Source organism: Lichenostomus cassidix, chromosome 2 (assembly GCF_008360975.1).
Source record: "Lichenostomus cassidix isolate B80296 chromosome 2, HeHo_3.0, whole genome shotgun sequence".
Classification (NCBI taxonomy): Eukaryota; Metazoa; Chordata; class Aves; order Passeriformes; family Meliphagidae; genus Lichenostomus; species Lichenostomus cassidix.
In genome coordinates, this window is record NC_139482.1 from 104,153,874 (window position 1) to 104,178,167 (window position 24,294).

The 24,294-nt window shown below is 36.7% G+C and overlaps 1 protein-coding gene across 3 annotated transcripts in view; it reads right to left on the reverse strand.

The window, feature by feature from the left end:
* Positions 1-890: 890 nt before the first annotated feature.
* ROCK1 (Rho associated coiled-coil containing protein kinase 1) overlaps positions 891-24,294 on the reverse strand; it is an 84,216-nt gene continuing 60,812 nt past the window's right edge. For 2 of the 3 annotated variants that reach the window (XM_085052662.1, XM_085052663.1), the window contains 11 exons: positions 22,746-22,839; positions 22,309-22,397; positions 21,802-21,990; positions 21,100-21,265; positions 14,417-14,487; positions 10,576-10,664; positions 9,371-9,449; positions 8,990-9,251; positions 8,038-8,245; positions 3,189-3,230; positions 891-2,391 (listed from right to left, as the gene is read on the reverse strand). In XM_085052662.1, coding sequence (XP_084908788.1) covers positions 3,203-3,230; positions 8,038-8,245; positions 8,990-9,251; positions 9,371-9,449; positions 10,576-10,664; positions 14,417-14,487; positions 21,100-21,265; positions 21,802-21,990; positions 22,309-22,397; positions 22,746-22,839 — 1,275 coding nt within the window. In that variant the 3' untranslated portion in view covers positions 891-2,391; positions 3,189-3,202. The remainder of the gene's footprint in view (positions 2,392-3,188; positions 3,231-8,037; positions 8,246-8,989; positions 9,252-9,370; positions 9,450-10,575; positions 10,665-14,416; positions 14,488-21,099; positions 21,266-21,801; positions 21,991-22,308; positions 22,398-22,745; positions 22,840-24,294) is intronic. The other variant, XM_085052661.1, reaches the window with a different exon arrangement.

The window sequence follows — 24,294 nt, forward strand, 5'->3', positions numbered from 1 at the left end:
TAAAGGAAAGCAGAAAAGTAATCCACAATCTAATCTGGGTCTGGAGAGATCATAGGCCTTTCCAACTATTCCAAATTTCCTATTATAATGTGCATAATAAGGTAAGGTATGTTTAATCATCTTACTATATTATTTCCCCTCTCAGTGTGTGACAGGAGATTAAGGCAGGTCACAGTTATTCCTAAGATTGCTTGACAAGCTCACGGTCAATGTGACTGGTGATCTGTAAGTCTGTCTTTAGTGTGCTCTAGCCACCGGTTTGAAATGGCTGACATTTCTGATACAGCAAGCTCAACAGAGAGAAACTTCCTGAAATTACATCAGCTGCTTCTATTTATCTATACTTCCCAGTTCTGTGACCTTCAAAGGATATACAATCATTCACATGTAATTTGTCCTTACTGTTCTATTGTTCTGCAGGCCTTGGTGGATTACCAAGAGAGATTTATGGACAGTTAATTTTATGGGATGTACAGCCTATTCCAAAAAAACCCAAACAAGCCTAACCCCTAAAACCCTCGCCAACAAAAACCACCTTGTCTTTTGAACAGTATTCCCTCCTGCAAATAAGTGGGATTTCTGAAACTCCAAACCTGCATCACAAAGAATGAAGCAATCACAAGGCCAGCTCAGAGTAGTGGTTGAATAATAAATATAAATTAGTCTACTACAGCAGGCCATGAGACCAAGGAAATGAAAACATTATTTAATATGGTATTTACTTATTCATGTGGAATGGTTAAAAAGAAAAAAAGAAATGTTACGAAGTGCCCTGGGCATTAGGCTGTAAATGCACCTTGTACTTGGAAGCTGATGCAATGTCTGAATGCTTAGAAAGATGTATAAGCTGCAGTCAGGAGAAAACACCATGCCAGTCGTTTTCAAAAGGGTTTTCCATAAATTACTTTATTTCTCATTAAATGAGCACAGAGTCATTACCATATTAATAACAGATATGTTTATTATTACATATCCATCAGTGCGGCTTTCAATACCACTTGAAACATGCAAATCGTCCTAAGGACGAATCAGTTTTCCAGTGCTTCTTATTTAATACACAACTGCAAAGCCATTATAAATTACTGAGGAGGTATTTGGTTAAGAAATAAAATAAAATAAAACCATACTGCCCATACCATGAATGTATTCCTGCTACAAAGCAAGAGTCTGACAGCATTTACTGAAATTCCTGAATTACCCAGAGCTTTTGTGTATTTTTTTTTTTGCATTGCCTACACATCTCTTGGCTTGTGAATAAGAATCAGTCTTTCTTTGTAAGAGGAATTCTCATTCAAAGATTGTACTTAATTTAGAAAATGCATCTAGCATATACAATACTTCAACCAATTAAAATTCAGTAAAAGCTACTGATATGCAATAGTTTTTTAGAGGTTTCTTTTGTTTAGTTTTAGGTTTCTACATTTATCGACATGGCAATAATACAATTATCTCAAATTAAGGCACTAAAAGAACAATGTAAAACCAAGTAAAAGTGTTCTAAGAATAATTTACAGTTCAAACAGTGCATATATTTCTTAAATGTCTGTTAACTTAATGTATGTTATCACTTAAAATTGTAAGGCAATACATTATACAGTAATAGAAATGATGTACCCCAAAATATGCTTCCAAACTCGGTGGTTCTTTTTACTGTTAGTTTCTAATGCCTCTAACAATAAAATAATTCAGTATGGCTTGGCAAAAATGCATAGATTAAAGGCAATTACTTGTTTTCCCCCCTTTACAAACCTGCTGCATCAGTATTTTGTAAAGCATAATGCAAAATATTTAACACTTTGATCCATTCCATAGTGGGTGGTTAGCATTAAGGCTGTAAAGAACTCTGCAGTGAAGGCACTGAAGTTCAAGTGATAAGGCTTCATTTTAAGCTAGTTCTGCAGTCTTCAAGAGCACACCTTAAGAGTCTTGAAAGCAATTGCAGTCCTTCTCATTGAGAAACCTTCCTCTTCTACTCCGTTTCTGATGCTCATCTTGACATAAATATCCCTTTCACAGGGTTAACAGTCCTTTTCTTTCACTGGTACGAAGAAAGTTGGCTGCATTTTATTGTGACTGACAGGCTTTTTTTAAAAATCCAAAAAGGCAGCACCTTTTTTATACACCTAGCTAAGCTTTATTTGCTTTAACTTGCATTACATAGTAATAATTAATCTAATCTACCTTGAGGCAAACCCGCAATTAAACACCCTCAGCGTGCTTTTGTGCCAAAGCAAGGAGGAGAGACAGTAATAGCAATCTTAACCCTGAAGCCTGTGATAGTTATGTTGAAAGGAACAACAGCCCGTCTGCACTGTTCTGTGTGGTTAAAAAAAGCCCTGTTTCTCTGACTGCATCCCATGAGGTTCCATTAAGCACTGTACATGTGGTTAGCTGGAACAAAGAAGAAAACAGACAATTAGTAACAAATATAAAAATTACCTTTGTAACACTAGTGCACGTTTGCCAAGAGCTTCAGTGAAGAAAATACTTTTTAACAGAGTTTTTTCTCAACTGACAAGGTACAATACTAAGATCATACCTACATCATCTTCCACAAACTGTTCTCAGTTTCCAGCAATATTAAGCAAACATAGAGATCAGACAGATGATACTATTACTGCAGCTTTACAAGCAATTAATAGTCAAGAATCATGGGTGCATTGATGGCAAATGCAAAGTGACCCTCTTTCACTTGCAGAACAAGAAAAGGCTCTCTAGGCTAAGAGCACGCACATGCAGTTGCCAGAGCTCATCTGACGCACAGGAATTTTGGTTGGTTGGCTGTTTTCCTTTTTAAACATGCATTAACTTGACCAAGTGCCCAAGTCCAACTGTATTAAAACACCTCAGCTGTGCTGATACAACGTGAATAAATCAGCAGACTGTAAGCTATGAAAGTGTAGGTTCTGGTCTAGAAGCAGTACTGCAAATGCCAGCGAGTTCATCATGAAGTTCTGATTCATACTCACTAGTGGTAAGTTACTAAAATGAGGAATAGAACTTCAGATGAACTTTTATATGTGAAGCTCCTTTCAGTGTGTCTGAGACACCTCTCCATGAAGTCAAGGAAGCACTGCCTATTGACTGCAAAGAAAGGTGGGTCAGATGCTGAATGAAATGTACTTAGATGTCTTCAAGCACGTGTTAAAATCTGTATCCATTCAACAAAACAGTTAATGCCTGCTTACATGGTAGGACTCCATCACCGAGGGCATGTTCTGCTATACTGTCTGACAAGAGAACAATTTTCAGATACTTAGTAAAAGCTAGACATGTACATCCCATAAACATCATTGCTGCTTCTCTTATTCCCACACCCAGGTAAAGAGGTGAGGGAGGAGGAGAACTGCAGGATGCAGCCTACTGAGTTCAGAGAAGCTGATCTAACAATTGACTGCCTCCTGAAAGGAAAAGAGCCTGCTATTCTCCAGCTTTATCACCTTCCTGACCCCAGGAGAGCATCCTCCTACTTACCTGTCCTCAGCTTTGGCAATCACTGCACTTCTTAGTGCACTGATCCACTCACTAGCTTGGCACAGTAAGTCTACATTTTTTTGACACTCAAGAAACTGAACTGTGGACCTTCATGGAAGGGTCCAAAATGGATCATTTCAAGCACTTACCTAGAATCCAAGGAGAGAGGAGGGAGGAGAGAGAGGGGAGAGGGGAGAGGGGAGGGGAGAAGAGAGAAGAAGGAAAATCCTCCCTTTTAAGTAGCAACCAGCTGTCAGATTAGCTCAGCTACTGTGCTGAGCTACCAGTTAAGTGCTCAGTACATAAGATAATACTGTAAATCTATTTGATAAGCTAAATTTAAACATTGGTACATTAGACATGAATTTTCCTAAAATAAATCCATTGCCTCCTTTTTTTTTGAACACATGGGACAGAATATGTAGTGGTATCAGGGCAGAGGCTGGGCATAGTCCATCACAGCAGTACTTGTCTAGATCATAGATACAACTTACAGAAGATTTGTCTGAGAAACCCACAAAAATGTCCACAGTAGAACTGCCAGAATGAAAAGTTGCAGCATGACCTTTTATTAATGCTTCTTTGCTCAGTGTAACTCTGAATCTTTTCATTGTTTGCTCACATTGCTCTGCAGGTGCCACACAAGCCCCACTACACTCCAGTCAACGCAGTGTCAGCTGTCTGATGGGGACAGTGTGTCACAAAGACACCCCAAGGAGCTCCTTGGGCATCAGGGAGGTGCAGGGGCCCCCATGTGCCTCCTGCACACGTCTCCAGGCAGCATGATAGGCGGGAGCACACACACATCCAGCTCTCCTGCTGCTCAAGTGCTGTGCCTCTCTAAATGCCTTATGCTCAATAAGACTTTCTCCACAATCATTGCCCACAATATGCAGCATTAAAACGGCTGTAACTAATTATATGTTCTAAGAAGCTCTGTCAGTATTTGACATCATCAAGATGCAAGATCCCAGTTCTGTCATCAAGTTCACTAATGGATTTGGGGTCAGTCTAGAAGAGTAATGAAAATGTTAACTGTTTGATCCATGTCACAGTTTGTCAGATAAATTCAAGCCGCCAAAGAGATAAGATACTATGCAGCTATACCAAAGAGCTCTATTTCTTCCCAAGAAGCTGGAAGATCTCTTTGGGTGATTGAGAAAGGTGTGAGCAGAGGTTGTACACCAGGGCCGATGGAGAAAACGCAAGGCTGCAGTATTTGGAACAGCTGATCTGACCTGACATTCACTCACTCATGCAACACCATCATCTTCACCATTCCTCCTTTCATTCTTGAGGCTCTCCTCCAAACCACTGCAACTTCTGAATCCAAGAGAAAATCATAAGCTTTTTTTTTTGTTGGGGTTAGGGTTAGATTCATTTTGTTGTCATGCTTTGGGTTTTTTTGGCTTTCCTTTAGTCAAAACATTCCTGGATTAATTTTCTGCTGAAAAATAGATCAGTTCATTCTGGTAATCTGTGAAGCATGAACTGACACAAGATAAAGCTCAGGAATGTGCAGCTGTCCTCTTTCTAGTGCTGGTGAGCTATTAGACTCATTGTACCTTTAGGATCTTAAAAACAGAGCTTTAATAACAGTGTTTCTCATTTTTAAAAGAAGTCCCATTCCCTACTTGTGTACTTCCGTGATTCTGTAATACTCTTACAGGACAATGCCAATAGGATTAATAACACAAATGGTCTGGACAACTTATCTCCCCAAACAACCCATTCCTTTAAGAGCTACTGTAAACTTTCAAATATGAAAATCTGTTCCTTCTATAACAGATTAGCTGCACACTTTTCCTTGCTAAAGGCAACTCTGAAACAGCACTTCTATTAAGACAGAGTGAAAAACAATCAATTAATTGACTTAAGAAAATGGATTTTTCTCCCACAAAAGAGTATGGATGAAAGCTGGTTATTACAGCTACCAGAGGACCTTGCAAGGATACATGGAAAGCATACTCAGAATGCAATTCTAAGTATTTTGGAAGAGTAAGTCTACAACTCTAAACTTCTAAATGTGAAATAAAGATATGCAGTATCCTTACCAAGGCAAGTATTGGCAGGGAGGAGGAAAGAATCTGTGCATTCAAGAACAGAGAATGATTTTTAAAATGTACAATCAGTAGCTTCCAAGTATTGTTTCAGATTATCCAATTAATACATCTTAAAGATGCAAGTAAATGATGTATTAAAATAATTCTTTCCAACCCCACAGTCTGGTTGGTTGATTGGCTGGTTTGGGAGGAGTAAGTTGTTCTGGTTTTTTTGGTTCTTTTTTTTTTACTGTCCAAGCACACTTCCTCTTCAAAAGATTCTTAATTTAACACCTCTTTTGGTAAGCAATGTTGACTAACATTATGCAGTGTCACATTTTAAAAACTGTTTTAAAACTGTATTAATGATTTTTATATCATCAGTTCTGGAGGTTTTTCTACCTAATCCTTCTAAGTAGCAGCACGATATGCTTTTTCTTTCAGTCTTACGTGGTCGAAGACTCACTGAAAAATCTTACTAATCAGTTATGGAGCTCTTTGATCAGTTCTGGTATCCTTGTCTAACTAGTTTTTAAAATCCTGATTATCACTGAAGTAACTGTATCATACAATAGCACTTCATATTTTTTCAAGCCACAAACCAGGAATATTTCTTCAACAGTCCTACTGTAAATAAAGATTATGTTAAACAACAGCTATTAATTATGCATATTTTAAATTCAGAGGGTGTAATGTATTTCTAAAAGTCTTAAAGAATCTGGCTAAAGCCTCTGGAGGGGTCTAACATTTTTCAGTCAATCTTGGAAAATTTCCTTGGACTGAAGGAAAACGTAAGTTTGAAAACACCATGAAGCTTTAGAAAACCTTCTGGCAGTCGGGAGAAATGGACATTTTTTAGACAAAACAAATAGTTTGACAAGATTCTGTTGTACAAGTACACACCATATAAGTACACAACAAACATGGCTGAACCCCTCCGGAAAGTAACAGTTACCAATTTGTCTTTATTTGGTACAATACTGCAGATGCTACTATTTAGTAAGCAATCTCTGATTTTACAGTCTTTTTAACTCAGCTTTATCACTGTTTGCTTTTCCACTGCACTCACCATTGTTTTCCACAGATTTTTACAGTGAAGACTGTAAGGAAAACTGCTCACTTCCCAAGAAATCTCCCCACAAATCAGAAGTGTTTCTGTATTTCAGAACTTCATCTTGATTAAGTGCTGGTGTTGAAAAATGTAAAATTACACCACGATTCTGTTGTGTTCCTACCATTTGAACTGTAACTGGTAAACTGAGACTTTGTTCATTGTTTGTGACTCTGGCTTCTCTCCCAAGGACTCTGGCACAGCTACATGTTCTTCACTGCTGGTCACAGCTTTGTCTTTACGTCCTTCTCTTCATGCTGTTGCATCACCTCTAACACCAAACTACCCACAGCATCACTGATTTTTATATTGACAGCTTTGTATTTGACGCCTAAGGTAATTTTCCTGGATGGGATTATCTTCAGGCCTTTAACTGAATATATTACTATCTCAAAACTATGATCCCTGGGAGTGTTCACAGCTAGCCTGCATGGGGCTCTAAACAACCTGATCTACCTTGGCAGAATGGGCTGGAACTAGATGATCTTTAAAGTCCCCTCCAACCCAAACCATACTATGATCACTTATGTTTTAGGACGGAAGTCTTCGGGACAAGAAAATCAACACCCATTGTGTCTTTCAGAGTTTTTCTCTACTGTTCCCTTCAAGGAGGATATTTCCTGATACACCCAGTATCTCTTTACGTGCACAAGTTTCCCTTTATTGCATTTCATGCCAGGGATGTTTGGAAGTCTAGGAAGACTCTTTCCTTACTAACACATTCGTTTCCCCTCCATACTGTCAATTCAATTGGTTATTTGGGCAGAAAACACCACACATACAATATGAGGAAGCTAATGCAGGTTAAAATCAGATTACAATAACCTATGCATTAAAAGAGTGTGTTTTACATCTTGCCCCAGTTAATGCATAGGGTCACAAATAGCTTACAAAAACAACTGCTGGGATAGAAAATGACAGGGAATGAGTAAGCAGGGAGAAAGAATGGAATTAATTCCTAAGCAGCCTCACAAAAAAAGAAATGGCCCAACAACAGACAGCATCTGTAGGTTTCTCATTTCAGCCCCATTTGCAGAAGACTTCTAGCTTATGCAAGCTCTGAGTCAATCCATGGATGGGATGACTATGGATCATCCTTGCTACTAAATTCCATTACTGACATATCTGTTGAGCCTTGCCTTTAAACAGGAAAAAGAAATGCAACCAGCTCCCTCCCAGGCATTGGTAGGCCAGGTACCATCTCCATGCCACCTTTCCAAATCTGAAGAACCAATAAATTTACCATAATAACAGGAGAATTCTGCTCCTTTCTTTGGGATTTGAGCAAAGGTTTAGATCAGCAGTTCAATATGGAATTATTTCACAATTTCACATTAAGTAGGATTTATAAACTGAGATTTTTTTTTTTTCAGTCAGGAAGATCTGTAGTTTTTGTAGTTTATTTCTCACCTAGTTTTCCCAGAAGTATTTTTAACAACTTTTCGGAATGACTGGTTTGCTGAGGATCTTGTAGACAAAGTTCTAGGAGAAGCACGAACAAAAGTAGATGGTGGTGTTTTAGGGATCTTCTTTACTAAATGAGCCACCCACTTCTTCTGTTCTTCTGGACTGGATGCCATTAAGAGCAGATCTCTTGCTGAAGTTACATCGTAACTCACTACAAGTAAAAGGAGGAAGATGATTCAGTGAAAACCAGGGCTGTTTATCAAAGTAAGAGTTATGACACACCAACTATGCCACTGGAATGAACAATGGCACCTGTATACACACTTGTATTAGATTTGTTTGTATGTTTCTGGAAGTCAACAAACAGCAGGGGAAATTATGAATATAATGTTTTTCAATATTTGTTACTCTGCATTAAGATTCTTGATTCTAATATTCAAGAAATTATAAAACTTTCACTAAATGCAATCTTAATAAGATGAAAAGTTGTGTAGGTGCCTTATGGCCAAGTTCCAGAGTACATACCCTGAATACTCCACTTCACAGCAGCACAGAGAAGTGGCTGAAGAACATTCTTCAAAGTCTCAGCACAGCTTGCTGATGCAGCCACTGCAATTGTCCCTAATGTGGGTCATGTGTAAGTGCAGAGGGAATGGTCTGGGCTCTAAGGAGCTGCCCAGTACTTGGGCACAAACCTCTAGGGAACCTTGTGCTCTCAGGGCCCTCAGCAGAGCCTCTTCAGTTACACCACCAAAAGCCTCCCTACAGAGATTTGCCACAGCTACCTGTTCATAAGCAGTGTAATGGCCTATTGCTTTAATAGCAACTTTCACATCTAATTTCATAAAACTTTACTTCTAGGTTTAGTTTTAAAGTGCTTTTATTCACCTCCAATAGTTTAGCAGGTATGGCTTAACCACACAGAGAATACAGAACAGAAAAAACATGAGTATACCTTTGCATGGAGCAATTAATTCCTCCTTTTTATCCAAGTGGTCTCTGTGGCACTTCACGTGGCATCTTCGACATTCTAGGGCAGCAGGGGGTTTAAAGACATGCCAAAGAGGTTTGGCACAGGCCTCACAGTTGGCTGGAAAGTGGTATAACGTGGGAATAAATTCATGGCCTTTGTGATTTAGAAAATTTGTCTTCTCTGCCGGCTGTACTGGTTCTACCTCCAAATCCTTCCTGCATTCCCCCTCATTAGCATAGAGAATCTGAAAAAGAATACTGCAGTGTTATTGTTGAAGTACTAAGTACTTTTATCCCTTTTTCAAATAAGCCACCAAACTTTTTCAAAACAATTAAATAGACAGGAGATTATACTTATTTTTACCTGGAATATTCTAGGAATTTCTTCTGTTTCAGCTCTATATACATCTCCTTGAGTTACAGGCCGGACATGAAACAGCTTACTAGATTAGAAGAAACATGAATCAGAAAATGCTAAAAGGCTACCTTTGTGAAATATGTTTTAAAACAGCATAAACTGTTTTGAGGTTCTTGGAAATTACGCAAGCAACAGGACCTACTTCAAGGCTGCAATATGATTTTAGGAACTAATTCATAAACCACACAGATCTTGTCTACCCAAATAAGACCAAAATATTTCACAGCATGGAAAGAGAGTTATCTTACAATGGGTTCAAGATCCATCATGGTAAATTTACTTAAGAAAAAGGCTTTCAAATACTTCCTCAGAACACTAGGAACTAGAAAAGCTTAGTGAAAACCTGGATGGACGTAACTATATTAAGCAGAATACTATCCAGTAGTTTTTTTACTAAATCATGTTATGAGTTGATAAACAATTAATGCCAAAACATCACAAAAGGAAATCTGGGGCACCAGCAGTCAAAAATGCTATTAAAATTGGAAAAAACATCATCTTATACTGAGTCAAGACTCTAAGTCCATCTATCCCAACATCCTTTTTTCAACAGTAGCTGTAGCAGATGTTTATGAAAAGAGAATAAGAAACAGTTCAAAGAGAAAATAACTCTTTTCCTGGTTATGAGCAATTGGCAGCTTAAGCACTTCCTGAGTCTGAGATTCCTTCCAGACCACTGTATTTGTTAGTCACTGATACATCTATTCATGAATTCTAAAACCTTTTTTCAATTACTACCCTTTAAGATCCCATAATGTCAATCAGCTGTTCAAACATCACAGTCATGTACCAGAGATGGGCTTCAGTGATATTTGACACAATTTTCCTCATGTATAACCAATGCAAAGGGATCATAATTAATCTATTTTATCACTTTAAACAGAAACCAGCTGGAAAAGTTAGAAATGCTTTGGACTAGAACAGCAATGATCCTTTCTCTTTTTCTCTAACTTTTAGCAATCATAGGACAAAGAAAAAGTATCTTCTGTTAATGGTACACTGAAATACTGATGGACATTTTCCAACTAGTATGGGAAATTAAAACTTACATATGTGATTTTTATTTCAAGCTTTTGGATTTGCTACCTGTTATTTCATATACAACACTCTTTTATCAATGTATATCCAAAACTAACATTAACTTTACTTACTCTATATCTAGTACCATAGATGGATTAGACTGGTCCTTGTCCTTTTCATCATTGTAGAACAGTATCTTTTTACTGCTCACCACAACATACTGTAGAAAGAAAGGGTAAAACAGTTGAAATTACATTTAAAAAAGCAATTATTTATCCTAATGTACTCCCACGTGCACATGAGAAGCCTGAGTAAATGAAAGGTTTCAAATTAACATCAGGAAATATTTAAATCATCCTGCAGGCAGCTCCATTACTGACAGCTGTGCAATGCTACAGTTGTAATGACTGTATATTGTCACTGGAGCACCCAAAAAAGCTTGTGATGACTCTGCAAGTCCTTCTGCACACAAATTCACAAATTTCAGTTGCTACTGGCAGGTTTCTATGAAACATATTGTATCACTGAGAATGACACAGTGCAAAAGTTATCACTTACTGATAACATTATAAACAACTTCTGTAGTTCTACAGACCTGCAGGACTCACTGGTACTTCGCACCAAACTGCTGGTAGGCTAAAAGAGAGCCCCATGGCTCCTGCAATCTCCTGCACTGTCAGTGTAATGGACTGGTACAACAAAGATCCAAAATGAATCAGCAGAAAAAGAGGCCTGGTATACATTCCAAACTTAGGAATGCAGTGAGATAGTTAAGATCAAACATCTCTAACCTAAGAACTTCCCAGTAAGTTCAAGACTGGAATTCACTGCCTGCTGCTCTTCACTGGAAGTGGCTAGTCCAACATCTTTGCTGGAACTGTCCACAAGCATAAGCTCAATGACAGCTGTGGCAGTTCCCTCCCCTGCAGTTTCAAATGTTTTAGAAGGAACTGAAAGGTATGAGGCACTAGAGAGGATTATAAGGAGGTAAAGTGACAGCTCTGTCCACACTGATCTCCAGATTCACATTCAATATGAATGAGGGGAAAGGACAGAAAAGCATGTGAGTGAATGCACCGATAGTTCATCTTGAATTCCAAGTACTGGCAGGTAACTGGATGGGTTTCTGCACAAAGGAGATACTGATAATTTGAATAAATGTTTACTCCTTCCACAAGGGGAGGTATCAACCTCATTTTACACAGGACTTGAAGCTGACCTCAAAACCTGAGTATGAAAGTCATCTTAGGTTTATACAACAGTGTTTTTAAAATGTGCTGTGCAAGGTGTGAGGTACAGTTGCAAATCTCAGTTGCTGAAATGCATCTAAAAAAAGCCACAAAAGGGCTTGTCACAAATCCTTAATATAGAAAGCCTGATCAACTTGAGTAAGTACTAAGTTGTAATAGTGTTAGCCTCCTGTGATTCTTCCCATTGAAGAAAAAGATTGTGCTTCAATTCCTTGATCTACTCCAATGGAAAGCTAATGCTTTCATCTTTGAAGTGTGCACCTCTGCCTTTCAGAGATAAGAGCAAGCCCTTAAGATGACAACTATCACAAATGCAAATTCTGACTGCAAAGGAATTCAATTATCACACTATATATAAGTCTTGGTGAAAGAACAACTTAACATCACCAAAAAAAGTTATGTACAACAGCCTCAATATCCCGATGTGAACATATAAAAAAATCTTCTGACAGTAGTTTTGTTTTACAGTGGTTTTTGAAGGGTATTTTATCATCTTCACTTGGGATGAAATGACAATCCAGATAAAAATATGGCTAACCCATTTTACTGTTAGCCTTAGGTACAACTGAAGAGTTAATTCTCAAATAAGTTTTCCACACTCACCCCTTTTTAACTTAAGCTAAAGAACTTGGAGGGCATTAGGCCAAAACACCAGTGCTACTGACATTTGAGTGAGAAATGCAGCAGCTCAAGTTGTAACAACTCAGGCATCAATCCACTTGCACTGCTAATATAATTTTGCTTTTCCTTTAGGTTAATCTGGGCATGCCTGTATTTGAGGTTGCATATACCTCCCACCTTCACAAAACTGAAAGAGCAGGAGAATTTGGAAGAGAAGCACCTTAGGAGGCTGACTACCTGCCAGCTTGTTTCAGCTGCAGGGCAGTTCAGCCCACAGGATGCACATGTGAGGGAACATAGTCCATGACTACTGTGTCTCACTGATACATACCTCAGCTAGTTAAGGAACCTGATCAGCACAAATAATTTCATGACTGAGCCATCCATCTGCAGCTCAAATTCCTCCAAAGTGTGAGCATATTCAGACTAGGAAAGTATGAATGTATTAAATGCCTAAAATATCTTGAGGTAATAAATATGCCTATACTGGGCATGCCTGAAGAAATTCTGATAGTCTTTCACTGGAGAAGCTGCATTTATCATGGGTTTAAAATATCAATTGTCAGAGAAGACAAAAATAATCTCCATTTTAAAAAAAAACAACTATAAAAGGCTGCTGGAAGTATTCTGACAGAAAAATGACACAATACTTTAGATAATCCAGAACAGAACAAAGCTACATGATTTGTGCCTAGGCATAGTCAATGCTATAACAAGAGGAGTCAAGCAGCCTTATCTATCAAACAGATCTACATGAAGCATCCACCATTAAATTTTGCTCCTGGTGATGAACACCTTTTTTGTGGGTAAAACACCTTCTCTTTCTGTATCCTTTTGTGATTAATATTTCTGGTTTTATTGTGCTTCCCTTATTCTTGCTTTGTGCTTTCAGTAAATTGTTAACCCATAAATTCTGCTCTTGTTCCTCCTTTACCCAAAGGGATGGGGGGAAGGGGGTTGACCATTAGTTGAAATAGGGCAGAACTTAACACTCAGTCCCTGCAAGCCACAATAGGTGGTGGTTTTAACTTACAGACAAAACACCATGGTCTGATACTGATGCAAAAATAGGCAGGTCTGGAACCCAAAACACTTGGAGTGTATAAGGAAGGCCATGTAAGCCCCCTGAAAATAGCAGCACTTCAAAGGAGTTCAGCACCTAAAGGACCAATATAGACACTTAAGTGCTGCTTTTGACAGGAATGAATCCCTTCTCCTTTAAATTTTACAGGAACCACTTCTAACTGTTGTAGAATGTGAATGTAACAGGAGCATTTGAGAAATACCTTTCAACAGGAATCAGAAAGTTACTTCGAAAGTGTCATGAACAATTCTGTAATTCCCAGTAGCAGTCTTTGAATATAAGGAAGATGGAGGAAATAAACTGTTTCATACAATTCGTTTTTAAAATTTAAAAAAATTCTAGAGACCATGTTCACCTTTGTATTTAGTTGTACTAAAGGATGTTCAAAGGGGGGAACTGAAAAGCCAGAAAAGATAATCAAAAGCTGATTCTAAGTATCTCAGTTTGAACATTGGATGTTTCAACGAATCAGATCATAACCTTTGCAGAGGCAAAACAATACTGCTTTGTTTGGAGTGGGAATTCCAGTACAGAGACCCAGTTTCTCAGAGTAAAACAGTTCTTTTCAAGAGAAACTGATCATTTTAGAGGTAAGGGAGACAAAAACATCCTTGGAAATCATATGGGGCAAGTTATAGTATGATGCACTCTTCCATGACCTTCAGAACATTTAAGCACAGTATTCCCTACTCTCTGCTGCCAAGTTGCACAAAGAGGTTCTTTTTCAGTAACAGAATTATAAAGCAGCTTACTCAAAGAAGAAATGTGATTTTTAATGGTTCCAAGACGCTCATTGTAAAGCATTTCCTCACCTGTTGTAAATTTGCACAATGTCATTACTAAAGATTTCATACTGAAATGGAATTTCCTCGATTTTTTTTCTTCAATAATGTACATACACTAAATTACTCTTAATTATTTTGTTAGTTTCTTAAATATGAGTTGTAAAACCAATTCACCGCATGCCTAAAAACCTTTCCAAGGCAATTGAGGACGAAAGAAAAAAGACATTTGTACCTGTTTCTTCCAGCCATGCCGCCTTATATTTCCTTTGTTTGGTATTGAAAGCCAACCTTCAAGTCTTAATTCTGGTTTAAAAAAAAATGCATATTTAATAATTTTGTGTATTTATAGTAATAAAGCAGAATAGCACAAAAGCAAACTACTACTATAAAGGGAGATGTACACATGCAGTAATGGGCAATTACCTATTCAGCAAAGCAGAATAAAAAGCACAGCTAAATAAAAGGAAGATATAAGCATTTCATTCATGCTCCATCACAAGCCAACATCTGATTACACAGTTACTGCACAATAAAAGTAAAGCTGTTTTCCTTGATGCCAACATCTAACACTGTATGTAAATAGTTTGCAAAGAGCCAGGCAGGAAAGACTTTGCTTTGAAAATATGTTACAGTTTAAATTAAGAGATTTTCAATGTAAACATAATTTAACATTCAGAGGGGCTGTATGAAAATACTCAGCAGGAAGATGCAGGAAGTAAAACAAATCAGATCCACATTTTCCACGGGAAACAAAAAAAGGAGAGAGAGCACAAGAGCAAGCAAAACTACATGGGTGTTCCATTACTCACAGAAGATAAGCATAGGAGATAATTAAGTAAGGAATGCAGGAAGAATCAACTAGATACAAAGAATAAGAGACAAGTGTTTTACTCAAATTTTCAGTGAAAAATTCTCCAAAGAGTAATGTAATATCATATTCTACCACTATTAAACTATTGAAATTATTTAGCATGATAAAAAGAAGGGCCACAAGAAAATTAGCATTCTGCCTAATGTGGACTGTTGATTTAAAAAGCCCTTCCAGCTAACTGATAGTGGTTTCTAAAATTTAAAATTATGAAGCCAGAGAATAGTAGCACTGGAAACTTCAAAAATATTAACTTTTCTGAAATATTCTCCACAACTATTTATGCCCTAAGGAGCTATGGGTTCCTTTTGTCCTTCAGGAATAACTCTTTGTGAGGTATATTCAGCAAGCTCTGAACTGCATTCAAATATATGAAAGTTGTTGTCCTTATGCTTTGCTATGTAAAATTACAATGAGACTGACAGCCTGGCAAGTAATTAAAATTAGGCCTGCAAAAGCCCTTCCCACATTAACCTTACAACATACAATATTTAGAAGTGGACTACACTTAAAAATATGGAATCATTTCCTAACATTTCTCCACAGAGAATAGCTTTAAAATACTGGGGAGCCACTGAACTACTGAAATCAACTGGAGGAAAGCATGTCAGCAGAACTCATTCCAGTAAGAAAACTTCCCAGAAAAATGAAGGTAATTTGTACCTCCCTGCATTCTCACATCTGCATAAGAGCTGTGGGGACTGGGGGGGACAGAGGTTCCCACCCTCTCATCCCTACCCCCTCTGCTATCTCAGTCTCCCCAGTGCTTGATACTCAGCTTTGGAAAACAAAACCTATTTCCTCCATGTCTACAGGCATCACAGATAATGCGTACCTTATTTTTAGCACTTTAATTTTTTCATTAAGAGAAAGTTCTTCCATTTTTAGAATTTATAGAAACATCCTAAAACTCAAGTTTCCATTGCAAAACAAAGTGATGAACTGCTAAAAAGATCATAGTATGGATGACTGCAGTTCAAAAGGAATACAGGAAGGATGACTTGTTAAAAAAAACATGCATGTGCTGTAATTATGGCATATGAAAATCTGGAAAGATCCAATAATGATGAATTTTAGCAGATGCTTATAGGGACAGTAGGGAGTTTTTCCAGGTCCCCATCTTTTTCAGCATGTTCTGAAAACAATTTCAAAAGAAGTAGGAAGTAAAAGAGGTATTTCAAATATATCCATTGGCATTCTTTTCTGTCTACTACAAATCTATTTTAGGGAGCAAATTCTATTTGAATGAGAGATGATTTCTGAGCTGTGAATAACATCTTGCAGTTGAAAATAACAGTTTCTGAATGTACTCCTTTTCAACAAAGCTAAAATTCATCTGGAACCAAATGTACTCTTGAAAGGGTAGATGATCTCTTTCATTCCAACCTTGCCACAAAGGTTCCTCTTAAGTAATATTTATAGTGCATTTTAATTTCCCTTGACTGAGTTACATAGCACAACTCCAAATGCTCATCTGGCCATTTCACAAATATTTGATCCAGAATAATAATATTTATGAGTGTTCTGATTAAGTAATTAAGAAAAGATTCTTTTTTATCTAGAGTATAAAAAAGAATCTTCCATTCCTGTAGTTAAAAATAAGCTCAAAACTATTGCCTGACAACTTCCCTGTATTTTGGACAGAATCACAGAATTGATACCTTATATTTGCAACCCGGAAAATCCAAGATAGGCCTCAAAAATACCTGATAGCTAACTGGATCTGAACAGGATATGAAGAAAGAATTCCATAAGGCTACAGATCTTATAGTTATCTTTGAATATATTTTAAATGTATATTTACATTCTAAACATTTTCATGGCTAGTATCCACACTAGCAGGATTCATAGGGATCCACTATGATAAAGAGCTCTAACAGTAAGACTTCAATAAAATCACACGAGACAATCATGACTGTACTGATTTATGAGACTTTTTGCTGCTCTGGAGCTAAGTAGTATGGGTGCTTTCAAAAACAGCATAGCCTCTCTTTCCAACATTCAAGAATTCCTACTCCTAACAGTCTTCCACAGCAACCAAAAACAATGAGATACTACCTTGCAAATTCTTTCCAGTTGACCCTTCCAATTGACTACTTCCTTCTTCAGACTGTCTTACTATAATTTCATGTGGATCTCACCAAGGATTTCTGACTGGACCTTGCTTTGAAGTTTATTCAGACTACTTGCAGGTACTTCAGGAAGTCCTATCTGAGTCCAATAGTTCAATAAAACTGTTGGCTTAAATGCTCCACGTTTATTATTCCATTCTACCTTTGTGCAAAGCATGATTTACAACATATGCTGTAAAATATTATATGCTGCAGTTAAACCTGTAGGACAGCTCAATTGCTTAAATTATCTTGCCAATCAGATCAAAAGAAGCAATTCACAACAGGTCAAGCACCCTGTAACGATTAGGAAAAAAAACCTTAAGTTCTTGATTATGTTCTGTCTTGGCAAAGAAGAATTCTGTTTACAGTCATGCAAGTATTAAGACTTCCTAAGTCCAGCCAAGGGAATGAGGCATTCCAAAGGCATCATTAAAAAGCAAATACCTCAGCTGTTTCAGCAAGAACTCTGTTAACACTGGGGACACCAACTGAGATATGAGCTGCTATCTGAACCAATAATCAGGAGTGAGAGTTACAAAACATGCCTAGAATTGAATACAAGGAAAAACCTTCATCCACGTTGTGATCTTTCCCATCTAAGTACACAAAAGCCTGAGAATAGCCTGGATTGTATAAAGGGGCCGACCCCAACCTTGGGAGAGCATAAGTTGCCCTGGGAGCTATCAGAATTTGAAGGGGTATTTAGGTCAATGACAGACAGAAACCAGCTCTAAGTGAAATGCAGCTGTGTGTTACCACCTAATTTCTCTGTATCTACTTCTAAATCGAGAACTTTTTTCCTTAAAATTTTGTGAGTATTAAAAATTCATTTTAGTATTACCCTGAATTAATTCAAAGACTGCAAAGCCTACTGACCCAAAATTTTACAAAATGCTCTTCCTGTAAATTATGAATTCTACCCTTGTAGCCACTGAACCTCTCTGCCACACAGGACAGCAGAAAATGTTGAAGAGGCAGGGAGTCTTTGAAATTCCAACAACTTTATTTTTTTCATCATTTCACACCAAATTTTCCAATTTCTTTCTCAATTAAACCAGAGACTGCCCACTGCCGGAACTGTGACCATGGAATCATTCTTTTATACATCTTTATATAATTTTGTATCTTCATTTTTTGCCCTAGTGACATTTTTATTGTGACAAGAAAATTAATAAATAAAGGTATAATTATTTATTACAAAATTCAACCATTTATTTGCTTAAATTTTTTTAAGGAGTGTCTTTGCCTTAAGAACAGGTGCACCAGCTAGAGAATCCTGTTGACTACTCATCATATCCAGCTCTTCAACAAGATGCTATTCAAGGTGCTCTGAAGGAATGGCCATGTTTGGGCTATGGAAGTGATGGGAACTTGACACACAGTTGAAGACAATCAACATCATACAACTGAACTGTAGCAAATCAGCTGCTGTAATATGCCACCTTCTGTTTTGTAGACTAATTACTTGGTTTGCAGGAAAACGACTACGTGCTGGATAATTTCCTCTTTCTGTGGCATGCGTTATTTCTACTCTACGTCTGGGCTTTTTAGTTTGTTTTTCATCCTTATAATGCTACTGCACTCCTTTTTTGCCCTCTGCTCAGCTCTTTGACAAGTGTGTGAAATCTGACTACACTAAGATCCCTTAATCTCTTTTAATTACCAAATTACTTCTTATTCAGATCCTGATCAATCCAGAAACTCAGTCACTCACTCAAAAAAAAAAAAAAAGGCAGCAGGTAGGGACATGATCTAAATCTAGAGAAGTCCTACCTGTATCACACAGTAAAACCAGCAGCACAACTGCAGTAAAAATCAGAGGCATGTGTAGAGAAAAGGGCAAAAAAGAGAAATGAAAGGCTAGTAAAAAAGAAATAGTTGACGGATCATGAACAGACACCTCACCCCAGAACATCAGAACTTCCAGTAACTGTGATGTTCTAATTAACAATGGAAATTAACAGCTGACTTGAAAAGATCTTGCACAGACTGAAATTTCTGCCTCAAGATTGAAGCAACAGGTCATGCAGCCAAAAGCCTAACTACATACATCTCCAGAGGTAAAACTGAAAATAACCTTCCTTAATGAGGCAGACAAAGAAAGAGCTTTTTCCTACAGTCCTTCCAAGATCTGAGACACAAGGGGCTCATACTGACATACTACTGCCCTTAAGAAAAAAATAGGGAAGGTATCTATGCCCGGGTGGAAGCATTCGTGTTTTCCATGTAATACACAACAGCCATTAACTGAAAATGGCTGAGAAGGTAAGTCAGGAAATTCAAAACTACTCTTTTGAGTACAATAAATCTGGTCTGTTTTAGAAAAAAACACTAAAGGTCTCAATTTAAAAGAGTTCAGAAATTTTCTACTAAAATTACAAACTCCAGTCTTCTTCCATTACAAGACACTTAAAAACATAAGGTTTGATTCGTAATTTGAGGGGAGAAAAAACCCCACTTTAATAAGCAAAACCCCTCTGATTTCTTTTTTACCCCTGTTAAATGGAATACACTGAGAATTAGTATCTAAGAGGAAAAACTCCTGAGAATTACTGATACTTCAGAAATACCAGAAGTAAGTCCTAGCAGGTGACAGCTAAGGAAAAAAAACATTCCTTAATTTAGCTAATAGTTCTAAGAATTTGCCATGGAAGTTTGCCCTGAAGATGTTGTCAAAAGACAAAATCTTTACAAGACGGCAATTTATAGATCAAACTTCAGAGTGCAAAAGGCTTCTTGAATAAAACGGAAGTTGTGAAGGAGAAGACTATACCACTATCTGCACAAAAATCTATTCTAAAATGAAATTCATTAAAATATTAACAAAAAATAAAGATCTAAAAATACACTAGGGGAAGATAGGAAACAGAAACAGACACAGGAAGGAGTAACTACATAAAAACATGTACTAAGACTGATAACCTACCTGAAATTTCAATCACTCTAAGACTCCTGGAAAAACTCTAGAATGTGGCAATTTGAGCAGCATGAAATGCATTAACAAGAAAAGAGATATCTAAAATTATTCTATTTACTTTTATCTGACTACTCATCCACTGAAGTCATAAAATACCCAAAATAGTATTCTGGCTTTTTATGCTTAAAAATATTTTCCTACAATAAAAATAGGACTTATTAAAAATGTATTAAAATTTTCCACAATGAATTCTAAAAACTACTTAACTATAAAAAAAAATATACCCAGCTATGACATATGCAAATTATCAAGCACACCCAATTACCACTAAAAATTTTTTTCTTGTATTGACTGATTCAGAAGTGGATCATGTGAAAGTACTAACTGATTACACTTTTCCAACACTGGGGAAGGGGAGAGGTAAATAACTAACCAATCTAACAGTGGGTCTCAAAGTACAGTGCCTGGTACTGACACATGGAAATGGCTGGCTACACTGTATTATTTGTTCTTACTTTAATCTACTAAATCAGAGTACCATACTACCATAAATTCACTATGGAAGTTCCTACAATTATTTTTCACATCAGCAATTATTGCCAATTGTCACAGAGGTGCTACATCACCGAGTAAGAACAGGCAAGATCAAGGCATTCAAGATATAAAACACCACCGTGATGTTGTAGAAGTGTTGGCCCTGTCTTCTATTCACCAAATACTACACAATGTATTCACCATATTTGAAAAACAACAGATGTAAAGATACACTTTCCACAAAAGTGCATATAAATTATGCTAATGCCAAGCCACACAGTGGGAGGTGTGATGTGAGAAAAAACTAAGTCTTAATAAGGAGCTAAGATATGAAACAAAACAAACAAACAAAGGAAGTAGAGATGTCATACAGAAAGAGACAGCCAGAAGATTTTAAGAGGCAGTAACTTGTTTGAAACAGTATCTTCCAAAACTATGCATATGCAACACAACCAAGTAGTTCAAATACGCTTTTCTCTTACCTGAAAGATTTCCATCTGTTTCATCTGTCGGAAGACTGGCAACACTGGTAGAATCCATTCCTTGCTGGAGGTCCACAATTTTCCTTCGTAGTTGTTCTATGTCACTGTCTTTGCTATCCAGCTGCATCTGGAGCTCATTCCTGTATGTAGATTCTTCTGCTATTTGCTGTATTTATATACATATGCATAGTTACTGTGTTACCAAAAATATGGCAGCCAAGTATTCTAAAAACAAAACTAGTCACTATTTTTTCAATATATGTAGATAATTTTGATAGAATTGAAATAAACTATTAGAGAAGAAGTTTTTGTTTAGCCTTGGAAACAAAAAAAAGTTAAATACCAAAGATCCAGTGATGTATTCAAGCACAAGACAGTCTGATTCATCTACTAAATTAGCACTTGTTATTTAAAGGAGACAATCTACCACTGAAGTGAACTGATAGTTTCCTACCTGTTAGCATGCTAGATGGTATTCAGTTTTTTAATCTTTGTAATATATCAGTAAATTCCACAGTTAAAAATTATGGGGAAATCAATGAAAACAAGCACAGTTTGACATTTACCAAGTTCCCTGCCTCACTAAAATTCTGTAGCCTAGAACATTGGAAAATGAACTTGTTTTCAAATAGACCAGGAGCTATACATTTTGCCTTTGGAGACAATTCCACAGTGTGACCAAAAAAAATTAAATTTTTTTACCGCTTGCATTTCATTGAGCTCCTTTTGGTATTTCACTACCATTTGATTAAATTTCTCTTTTTCTTGATTAAGGTCTAATTGGAGCTTTCGGTTTTCCTTCTCCTTCTTCCTCAAATCTTGCATGTTAGCTTTCTTTCTGTCTATTTTAAAATCTTTCCGATTCATTATCTCAGCCAGTTTGTTAACAGCCTGTTAAGAAAAAGGAGAACCCGTAAGAAAAGTGATATATGCAGCATGTTTCATACAAAACTTCTCAGTTCCCCTAGTTACAGAATTTGATAAAAAAAGCCTTGACCAACAAAAATGGCCCTTAAAATCAATACTGAAAAGTACACAGCATCAAAACTTATTACTTCAACTGTAAATCTCAAGAATGCATATTGTACAGCATGGTTAATATAAACTTAATTTCAAAGGAACTAAGAGTTAGTTCACAAAAGCAATAAACCTGAAATATTTCAGTTATGCAAAGTAATTATTGCTATTAAATTGCATAAGAACTTGTACCTGTTCTTTCAGAGTTCTTTCAGTGTTTATGCTCTTCTCATATTGCATTTTAATATTATTGATTTCCTCCTCTTTTTTCAATTTGTAATCTGTAAAAATAATATTCGAGTTTGAGGTATTTTAGTACAAGGTAAGCATTTTTAACCTAATTACTTCTATAAGTGCATCTTTCCATTCTTTTTTCCCGTTGTTTCCCTTTTTGAGCAAAATACAGTTTGCAATGACAAAAGGTTACCAGCAGCACTACAACAATGACAGAAAATTACCAGAAGGATATCTCAAAAAGGTACAAAGATGAAATGCTAAAGCCAACATCAAGCCCAAAATAATACAGAAGATGAATAGCAATGTCTTCTTCCACTTCCCATTTCTCCACATATGCTTCAAATTCAATCATGCTTCAGAACAGATCAATTAAAACTCCAAACACAACATACCTTCCTCTTGTTTCTTAAATTTTTCACTGATCTCTGTGTTTTCCTTTGTTATTAAATCAACATCTTTGGTTAAAGTGTTATTAGTTTCTTCCAGCTACGTGAAAAGAAACACATTTTAAAATAAAGAACTTGACATAAATTCTAAAAATATTTATAATACTGTTATTTTAAACACCCTTAATTCTATAAGGGTTTCTATAACCATATTCTATAACCATTTACTTAGAAAACGTTCTGCCTATATGAACTTTAAAAAATGCTGCTATTCTTCAGTGCTCTTCTGATTTACCAGAAGGCCCTCAATAAACCTGCCCCAGAAAAAAAAATGGTCACTGCAGAATTCACAACACTGTAGTATATAATTACAAATCAACTTAAGCAAAGTTAGATTGCCAAAGTTATAGAATGTGGCAATTTTCGGTTAATCCATTGTAGTTTGGAAAAACTAATATGTAGAGGCCTGATGCCCTGAATCCAAACAGGAAAGTAGCTGAGAGACACTAGAACTCCAGCATTAAAGGTTAGAGTAGTTACAAGGCATTTACTGCTAAACAATTGTCACAGATCATGAAAATCAGGATTAAAAAAAAACTAAATTTGGTCTAAAAGAAAGCAGACACAAGGAAAGGTGTATATAACTTGTAAAAAAATAAGCTGGAAAGGAAAACCACGACACTTTGAGTAAGTGAGAATGTTCTCTGCCACTGCCAGGATCACTTAACAAATATATATGAAAAACTAGGCATAACTGTATTCCTGAATAAAGGTTTTGTTTGAAGGCTACACAAATGATTGTGCATCAAGCTGTCTGACAAAATTATCAGAATATTTGAAAACAAAATATACATTGACAAGAAGGTATTCCTTTGATGCCACAGAGACAGTCTTCTAAATGCTGCTTAAGAAATTTTGGTATTCTGGAGATTGCAAGCTTAAAAAAGCAAATTCATGAAAAACACTATTTACACTATCTTTACAGAAAGATGGAACATCCATGGTAGCACTAACAGAAAGCTTTGACCAACTGAGTTACATTCAGTTACACCTGTAGTTTTACACCCCCAGCATTTTTAAGAAAACAGGCACAGCTGATGCTAAATGGGAAAAGACAACAATGATAAAATAACTACGCTACATGTGTTTTGCTATTTGAGACTTCCCATTTAAAGACATTGATCAACCTCATAGTAACACCCAAAAGCTATGCTAAAAAGTGTCTTCAAAATTACGGTTTGGGGTTTGGGTTGTGAAACTCAAGACTCTCAAATTGGTGGTTTTTGTTAAAGACAAACTTACTTTGCAATGAGAGTCTCTAATACATGGCTCCACAAATATATGAGATTTAAAAATTGGCAATGACAAGAAGTAAATACAAACGGCTTAATAACTGAATTATAGACATTCACTTGATTTTCATTCTGCCTTCACCTCAGACAAATCGGTTCTGTTTTTTAGGGAGGTCACATGATGAAATTTAAATGTTTAAGGTTCCAAGTGAGCCCAAAACTTAAGATAGTTAATTAGTTATCACTTATGATCACAACAAGAC